The sequence below is a fragment of the Parasteatoda tepidariorum genome, chromosome X1 (genome assembly GCF_043381705.1).
Source record: "Parasteatoda tepidariorum isolate YZ-2023 chromosome X1, CAS_Ptep_4.0, whole genome shotgun sequence".
Classification (NCBI taxonomy): domain Eukaryota; kingdom Metazoa; phylum Arthropoda; class Arachnida; order Araneae; family Theridiidae; genus Parasteatoda; species Parasteatoda tepidariorum.
In genome coordinates this window covers 26,217,501-26,227,239 of record NC_092214.1, presented here as the reverse complement: position 1 = coordinate 26,227,239, position 9,739 = coordinate 26,217,501, and the positions used below count along the sequence as shown (strand labels likewise).

Below are 9,739 nucleotides of genomic sequence, written 5' to 3'. Positions count from 1 at the left end.
GGATCAGATTAAGTGCTGAATATCCGGCAGTGAAGAATCAGATTTCGATGGTTTTGAATAGATATATGCTCAAAAATATTTGAAAAGTATAAATAAATAAATGCTGATTTATTTTGTGATTAGTTTATTTTTTATCGCATACACATCCTTAACTTAGGATCATTCTCAATTTCTTTTTTTTTTTATGATAAGTATACATAAAAATGATGATGATAATGTAATGAGTATACATAAAAAAAAATATTTATCAATAACTTTTTTCTAAGTATAGAGTTTATGTTTTAAAGATTATTATTTTTTATGAGTATTTTCACACATGTGATATTTGATAAAAATCGATGATCGATCGAAAAAACGAAAGTGCGGCCTTTACGACGGTGCGGCCTATAAGATGAAAATTGAAATTTTTAACGATGTTTTTTGCGGGTGCGGCCAGTACGGCGGTGCGGCCTATTTACCGGAAATTACTGTAATTTAATTTTCTCTTTAAAATTTAAAAATTAGAAGTTTAATATTCTAATTTTAATTTTTTATTTTTTTGTAAAGAAAGATTACAAGTTAAAACTGGCTTCAAGAGGATATAGGAATTTCACATTAATTATTATTTTTATTTTACTGTATAATAATGAAATGTTTTTCTTGAACAAGTGATAATTATGATTTATAGCATAAATTAGCCATTGAAAGTACATTTTTCTAACTTATAAAGTTTTCTTTCATCAAATTTGTATTTTCAACGCACTGCTGTGTAATAAACTCTAAGCATTTATTTTATCTATACTTGTTTATCTAAAATATGTGAATATTTTTAGGGAGTTACACTTCAATAAAAATGTTTATTATTATGATTTTTGTATAGTTTGAAAATAAATATTTTTATTTCTTTGGAAATACTAACCTGACTACCCTTTTATCTAATGTATCTCTTACATGTTTCCTTTCTTGTCTAAAACAAAATGTTGCCGACTTGAAAAAAAAATAAAATAAAAAATTAATAAATAAATATAAAAAATTTAAAAAATAAAATAAATAAAAGCTTCATTTAGGATATTATAAATTAGCTCATTGTTATTTTATTAATATAAATTCTATTTGAATTTCAAAGATTTTTTTCTCAGCTAGTATTATTCTCAAAATTCTCTCTACAATCCCTTTTCTGTAATATTGACCCAGATCAAGAGTTTTTTATTTAGTTTTTCTAAGCTGACAATCAATTAACTAGAGAGTAACTTTATCGCAAGTTTTTCAGTCAAGAAACTACTAAATAAATCAGATAAAACTATACAGTTTTTAAAATTTTTTTATTAATTTCTAGTATTTTTTTTTATGAGCAATTAGGTTTTTTTTTATGAGCCTTCAAGTAAATTAAATTTTTTTTCTTTAATTTATGGCGTTTCCTGTTTGATTATAGTAATTGATATTTCTATAATTAGTAATAGATGATTTCCTTTTTAGATGTATGGAACGTTAAGAGTAGTAATGAAACCATTGGTGAAAATTATTCCTCTTGTTGGTGGAGTTACTGTCTTTTTCTTAAATAGACCTGTAAGTGAAGATAGTGTTTCCAATAATTGATTTTTTACGGGGAGCAACTATGCATTCCTTATATAGAGCTGGATAGCACTGAAAACTTGAATTTATTGTGCAGAATGACTTTTGCCTCAATCTAATTCATATTAAAACCTAACTCTGTTCAAACAAACATCAAAGTTCTCATTGTTGCTAGATTTCTTATTTTTTATGTCTAGGATTCTTTGATAAAACAAGTTAAATAATACATTAATTAAAGATAATTAGTAAAATTATCAACTGTAAAAAACCTTTCTTTCATTTACAAATACTTTTAAAATTTGTTTATACATGACATAAGTTTTTGTGTGTATTTTTTAATGTTTTCATGCAATTCTTTTTCAGAGAATAGATTTCAACTTGACAAATGTTGCTAACGTATTGGATATGCCTGGATTAGGGTAGGTGTTTAGTATTTACCAATTACTGTATATCCCATTGTATAAGTTGATTCTCTCTTTTTGATAACAAGATTGTAAATTTCTGGTATGTCTGGTTCATAAGTTGATTGTTGAAAAAAACCAAACATGAAAATTTCTAAAATTCAAGCATAAAAAACATTTGTTTTACAGAATTTTTCAAGTTAAAAATATTTCACCTTGTTCTCTATGGATATTTGCCCTCAAATAAAGATTCTATGAGGTGTCCCCTTAAAAAAAGAATCATTAATAGCTTTTGTAAAGCAACCAGTAATTAAATTTGACAGAGGTGATCTTTTGGAATCTTTAAATTTTTAGCTTTATGGTGTGTTTCAAAAGTTTTCATTGTGTTATATTTTTTTAAAAATGCTTTTAAATAAATTCTTAATCTTAATTTTTTTTAACATAATTTAAAGCATTGTTTCTAAAAAAACCTTTATATGTAAAGAAAATATGATAAGAGAAAATGCGAAATTTATTGTATATATAATATATTAAAAGTAGTTTTTGAACGGAGTAAATTGATTCAGAGTTATTCATTTCTATCTTTGTTTATAATTCATTGAATATAATGATCAACAATTGCCTGACTTTATTTGCAGGGTATAAATCAAGCCTCTGATTTTTGTAAAATTTTGAGGGTTTGAAAAATTGACTTAGATACAAGATATATTTAATATCAGTTGATTTTCCAAAAAGCTGAAATCTAAAACTAAGTTAATAGATTTAATTAAATTATGATAACTTCTTTATTGATGTATGTTATTATTCTATGTATGGTTGTACAATAACGTGTTTTCAATAGACAAAATATAAAACTACACATTAATGGTAGTGCATGTTTCATACTGTTTTATAGAGCTGTATATTTTATTGAGTATATAAAGCTAATAATTGTTATTAGTTTGCTAAATCATAAGTATTCTAGTTTTATTTTCTATAAGTATTTAGATTATTTTCATTTTTCATGCATGTCAGTTGAGGAAAATGTTGCTGAAAGAACAAAAAAGGATTTAATTATGTACAATTACAATTTGAAGAGAAATTTGACTTTTATTCCTATTTGGTTACTGATTAAATATGAAATTTTTAAATCAACAAAATATGACAAATAAGTTATACATGAATAAGTTGAAATTATTGTAGTTAATAATAACATCATCAAACATTCTTAATGAAGAATCATTTGAATAATTTTTCATGTACATAAAGTATATAATTTGAAACATTTTGTTTACATTGAAAAAAAAAAGGTCCTTTAATTTGTTTGCTAGGGATATATGAAGGAAATATTATCTTTGATTTGCTGCACACAAATAATATTATTAATTTTCTATACATGAAATATTCATCCATTATACCTGACAAAACATGTTCTATTTTTTCTCTCTTTCAATGTGTAAGATATTATGTATGCTAAAGTGTTTTAAGTAGTATACAGTTTGAAAAAAAATTTAATGCGTAAAACTTAAATCTTTAGTCTTAAAACTTTTTCTTCAGTTTTTCTTATAGATTATTGTTTATTTATTTTAATTACATTAGAATTGACTGAGATAGATTGATAAATTTTAGGGATGTTCTTAGAACTGCTGTGAATGAACAAGTTGCTGCTATGATGGTTTTACCTAATAAATTCCCTGTTCAACTAATTCAAGATATTCCATTAAAGTCATTGAAATTTTCACCACCAGCTGTATGTATTTTCTTAAAATATTTGTTTATAACTTAGTCATGTATGTATCTTTTTTTTTTTTTGCATTCACGTAGTCCTTTTATGTTCCAAAACATACTTCCTATTATGAAATAGTGTAACTGTATTAAACTTTCACTTGTTTAGCAATTGAGTATCATATGGCAAAATGTAAAGATCTAATTTAAATAATGTACGTTAAATGTCTTTAGTCAAATAATTATTGTAATAAAAGTAATTAAATATTGACTTTTGTAATTCCTTCTATCATGTAACTTGTTTAGAAAATTTTACATTTATGGCAGTGATGTAAATTATATGAAAAATAATCACCATTATTGTTGTTTTAATTTTTGAGTGTAAATTTGATCTCTGTTGCTGAGTGAAATTTGAACAAAATTAAAATTTTTTTTAAAAAAAAGTTAACAAAACTTGACTTTTTTTGTATTGGTTATGGTATAAGTTTATGATTTTGATTTAAAATTTTAGGGAGTTCTTCGTTTACATATTATTGAAGGTCGGGATCTAATCAAGGCGGATGTGGGTGTGCTAGGCATGGGAAAGTCTGATCCATATTGTATTATATCAGGTTAGTAAATTTTTTAAAATTTATAGCAAGTTCTTTTTAACTTTAGTACAAATTTACACAGTACAATTGATAGTAGTTTTATTTGTCAGTACATATTTTAAAGACACGAACTTTTGTAGTAAATTAAATTTCATAGTTTTATGTAAGTCATGTTTAGCACGATCATTTTATATAATTTAAGACTTATAAATACTTTAAGATTTGTTTGCTTTTATATTTATTATGAAGATACTATATTGTAAAATAACAATGCAACTCTTTGTTTCTATTTTGCTAATATGATATTTATATATATAATTGTTTATTTTAGTTGGAGTACAAGAATTTAAAACTCAGGTTATAAAGAATACTATCTTTCCTAAATGGAACTTCTTTTGTGAGGTAATAAATATCTTTTCATAATATTTAAATTTCTGATAGTAAGTAATCTCAAAACAAGTGATGTACATTAAGAAAGTTTATTTTAATTGCAATCTTGTAGATTTGTCAATAGCTGAAAACTTATGACTGTAAAAGAATGACTTGCAATTGAAATGAACATTTATTTTCAGAACTCCACTCGTCAGTTATTATTTTTTTTATGCTTCAACTAAAATAAAGTGAATACATTAAATTAATATGAAACAAAATTTAAGGCAAAAAAATCAATTTAAAAATTTTATAATGGTTATCAATTTTGGGTGGAAGTAAGGTGAAAAGAAGAAATAATAGAACTTACATAATACAGTACATTCTTTTTTTCTGGATTGTTTTAAATGCTTATTTTTTTAAAAGAAAAATGTGGTTTACTATAGAGTTTAGAGGTTTCTGTTATAATTATTTTTTTTACTAACAATTATTTTTCTTTTTCATAATTTTTTATCTTAACTCTTTTTATAATCATATTAAATTATGATTTCTACCAATGTTTTCAAGGGTAAATTTTATGATTAAAAATAACTACTATATACATATCTAATGAAAAAAAATTGCAATTTTATTTTAAAGGGGACATGTAAAATTATTTTGTATACCAGACCAAAAAATGAAAGAAAAAAAACAGGCTTTCCGGAACTAGGGCACTTGTTGAAACAATGGGAAAAAAGATAATGTTAAGGCCTGGTGAGTCTTAGCGAGAGACTTGAAATTGAATATTAATGTATCAAAGAGAAATGCATGAAGTGATTTTATTTCAACCATTGATTGCAAAAAAGTTAGAAATTTATGACAAATAAGTTTCAAGAGAAAAGAAAAGAACCGATTATATTTAACAATAGACAAATGTCAGAGGATGAAGATATTGCTGAGATTTTTGTGAAATTTTATGCAGAGAAATAGAAAAAAAGATGAAAGAAAGAGAAAGTACTTTGAAAAGATAAGATTAACTAATTGTTATCAGTCAGTTGGTGAAGGTATTTGTTGTATGGAATTATGGATGAGTGCACTGAATTATGTTATCGAGAAACAAAAAGTTAAGAATAGTCCTGGTCCTGCATAAATTCTGCACTCATGCAGAATTTATGAAACATTTGGATATAGCAATCTTGAATATTCTATTGACGCTTTTTAAACTTTCTTATAATTTGTACTGGGTATCAAGGCGAAAATCTATTATCGTTCCGATAGCAAATAAGGAGAAACCATTATGATAGTTACAGACTGATATCACTTAACTCCATTATGGCCAAGGTAATGGAGAGAATGGTTAATGAGATACTTTAGTTACTATTTAGAACATTATAATCTTTTGACAGATACATAAAATAGATTTAGAATTCATCATTCTATTATTCAACAGGTCATAAGATTGTGATAAACAATTAAAAATAGTTTTGATAGAAGTGAGACTATAATGGCAGTTTTTGTTGATTTCAGAGCAGCATATGATCATATTCCGAGAACTAAATTGATTTTTAAGTTAAAAACCCTGGAAATCAATGGAAAATGATTCAATGGATTAAAATTGCAATTACTCAAAGATTTTATGCAGTTTCTTATGGATTAGAAACTTCAAGTTATTAACAAATTCATTTTGGTCTATAGCAGGTAAGTGTGATAAGCACAAAACTTTTTAATGTTTACATTAATTATCTTCCTGAGAAAATTAAAAGAAGTAAAGGAAATAGGGTTTTATATGCTGATGGCTTATAGACTTCAGCACCTAGAAAACACTCCAATAAAGAATCTTAGAATCAATTAGGCTTTAGAAGTTTTATTTAAATGGTCAACAGAAAATCAAATAGAAGTAAATATTGACAAGATTATGTACCAAACTTTTGCCCTGTATCATCAAGCAACTTAAATGGATTTGGAAGTATATTGGTGCTAGTATCTGATAAGCAGAGGAAGCTATTTACACTGGTGGACAAAATTAAGAGATGGAAGACATTTTCCCAAATATCTCAAAAACTGAATATAAATAAATGAAATTTGGTATGGATATAGCTTATTCCATGATAATAAAGTATGCAAAACGAAAATGAAAGTGCCATTCTCTGGCAAGACCTATTGCCAATAAATCCAATGTAGTCTGAACTTAAGGATAAAAGATAACAATAAAAGTGAGGCTTGTACAGTGTGTGTTGCCTCTAGTATGGTGTATGGTCCCCCCTGACAGACAGCATGCACAACAAGTATGCATGTTGTTAATAAGGGAGTTAAGGAGGACTTGTGGAAGACCCTCCCATTCTTCCACCAAAGCAAATTTTAACTCCAGAATGGTTCTGGGGGAGGTTGGCGCATTGCAATAGCTCTCCCAAGAGCATCCCAAGCATGTTCAATAGGATTCAGGTCAGGGGATTTGGCTGGCCAATCCATTCGTTGAATATCCTCGCTTTCCAGATACTCATCAACCATGAGAGCCCTATGTGGTCACGCATTGTTGTCCATAAAAATGAACTCAGGGCCAACAGTGCCCCTGAAAAGACGCACATAGTGCTCTAGGACCTCCTGCCTGTACCTCTGGGCATTCACGGAACCATTGTCAAACACATGGAGTGGTGTGCGGGTATCTTGCATGATCCTGCCCAAACCATGAATCCTCCACCAGCATAATGGTACCTTTCAAAAATGTTGCTGGGATGGTATCGGGTTCCAGATTCCCTCCATATCAATAACCGTCCAGAATCAGATTGTAGACTGAATCTGGACTCATCGGTGAAGAGAACATTAGCCCATTGAAGCTGTGTCCAATTCTGATGTTGTCTTAATTTTGTCCACCAGTGTATTTAGGAGTGAAATTTGAATAAACGCTCAATTGGCAGAGACATAAACAATGTGATTGATGGAGCTTGAAATAGGCTAACAGTGATTAAAAGAAGTGAAATGGGGTTGTATAAGAGAAACTTTTTAATAGTCATATAATTTATATGTCAAGCCATTAATCTGCTACTGTTGCAAGGTCTTGATTACTTGTTCAAACTTACATTTCAAAACTTGATTTTTTTTTAAAATGAAGCCCTAATTCTTGTTACTGGGGCTTTGTAAACTACTTCAGCACAAGCAGTGCTTGCTCTTACAGGCAAGCTTGACCTTACAAGCTTAATGGCTTGCCCTTACAGTGCGATAGAGAAGATTATACAAGAGAGAGCTTTTATATTATATGAGAAATTAATCAGTTTTCCATCAGCAGACTTATGGAGAAATTACTTGCACTGACCACAGTGTTGACGTAAAATATCCTCTGTGGTAAGACAGATCATGGGTTAGAGTCCCCTTGCCATCAGGCTAACCAAGCTAGGTTTTCGTGGTTTTCTTCGCCATGCAATCCATATGCAGGTTAGTTTCATCAAAAAGTCCTGTGCAAAGGCAAATTTCTCTAAATACATCCAGGAGTTCCTTTGTTTTTTTTGGATTGGGTTCAAAATTACAAGGCTACGGAATTGAACATTAGTAGTCGTGAACCCAAAATATTGGGTCAGCTGTTTAATGATGGTTATAAAATAAAACATTTTTAGACTTCGGAGATTGAAAACTCAAAATGCATTCTGGCAGAATGTTCTAAAACTGAAATCTGATTTATGTCCTTTTGGTTGTTCCAACAGAAGAACTTATAAAACCAACACAAACTCGGTTTTTCTAGTATCTATAAGAAACAAATGTTATTTGATACACACTATAGCAAAGTCATAAAATTAACTTACTAATATTATGGTATTAATTGCCTCTTTTTCATAAAATTGTGTATGTTTTTACAGATCCAGATTTCTTTTAATTGCAAAGTATCTATAAAATAATTGGAGAGTGAGGGTTGAAATATTATGGTTTTGGAATAAATTGAGAAAAGATAAACTATACATAAAAAAAGTTTAGATTTCATGTTTATTCTGAAGGAATTGATCTGTGTTGCTCAAGTTTCCTTGCATAAGGTGATGTTTAGTCTCTGTTGGGCAGAACATTAATTAATTCCACATTGTAGCTAAGCATACATCTTGTAATATGACGACTTAAGATTTATTCAAAACACTGTGTCTCTATTTAATATATAAAGTATATTAAAGTCTTTATACATATAGAGCAGAAGAAAACTATGCAAATAAAAACATTCAATCACAAGTTTTACTCATACATTGTCTACTAGACATATTATGATTCTTCATGTGCAATTAAGGGGCTATAAGTAAAGAGGCATTTGTAATATTTGTATCTAAAACTCAATAGTCTCTTCTACGCAACAGAAAACATCTTTTGTGATTAATTAATGTTAAAAAAAAGTTTTTATTTTAATTATTTTATCCCTACGCAACGTTACGGGGTTAGCAAATTATCTTATTAAGTTTATGTGTAGCAAATTAAAGTACTTACTCAAGACTAGGACTGGGCTATAAATCGATGTATCGAGACATTTCGATTTAACGCATATATCGGCAAGACGATACAGCGACTTTCATTCAAGGCGATGCATCAGAAATCTGATTTAAGCCGTCGAGTAAAGACAACGAGCGCAAAACGATATAGCGATATAAGACACGCAAGGATATAAGAAAACGATATAGCGATATAAGACTCTTCTCTTACGTTCCGATGTTGACTCGCGCTGCGGAAGACGATGCTCGTTTCGTTATGTTGAAATGGCCTTGATTGGTGAGCTGTAGAATCAGAATCAGAGTTTTGAGAACACATATCGTTATATCGCATGTTCCTTTTCGCACCTCTTAGCTTTTTTTTTTCTTTATCGCGACTTTTCTTGTAGATTATTTTCAGTGGGACTAACTTCGAGATCGCCGATGTTACCTTGTTCTGAAGGCAATCTATTATTGAAAAGAATATATAAAGAAGAGTTTCTTTATTAATTAGATAAGTTTTTTTAAAAAAAAAAACTTCTTTTTATTTTTAAATGTGAAAATTATCGGCAATCTAATTTAGGCGCCCATAAAGAATTGAATTTGTTAGGTTATTTTTTTACTTTCTTTTAATTTATTAAAAACTTTTTGGATGAAACTTCTAATAATTTAATGAGTTTTTATTACTGATTTTAAATTTATAAATCTTGTT

The 9,739-nt window shown here is 28.3% G+C and overlaps 1 protein-coding gene across 1 annotated transcript in view; it reads left to right on the top strand.

The window, feature by feature from the left end:
- LOC107456722 (extended synaptotagmin-like protein 2) overlaps positions 1–9,739 on the top strand; it is a 47,674-nt gene that overhangs the window by 13,534 nt on the left and 24,401 nt on the right. Inside the window, exons 6-10 of the mRNA XM_043043989.2 lie at positions 1,456–1,545; positions 1,915–1,970; positions 3,561–3,681; positions 4,168–4,267; positions 4,578–4,648. Coding sequence (XP_042899923.1) covers positions 1,456–1,545; positions 1,915–1,970; positions 3,561–3,681; positions 4,168–4,267; positions 4,578–4,648 — 438 coding nt within the window. The remainder of the gene's footprint in view (positions 1–1,455; positions 1,546–1,914; positions 1,971–3,560; positions 3,682–4,167; positions 4,268–4,577; positions 4,649–9,739) is intronic.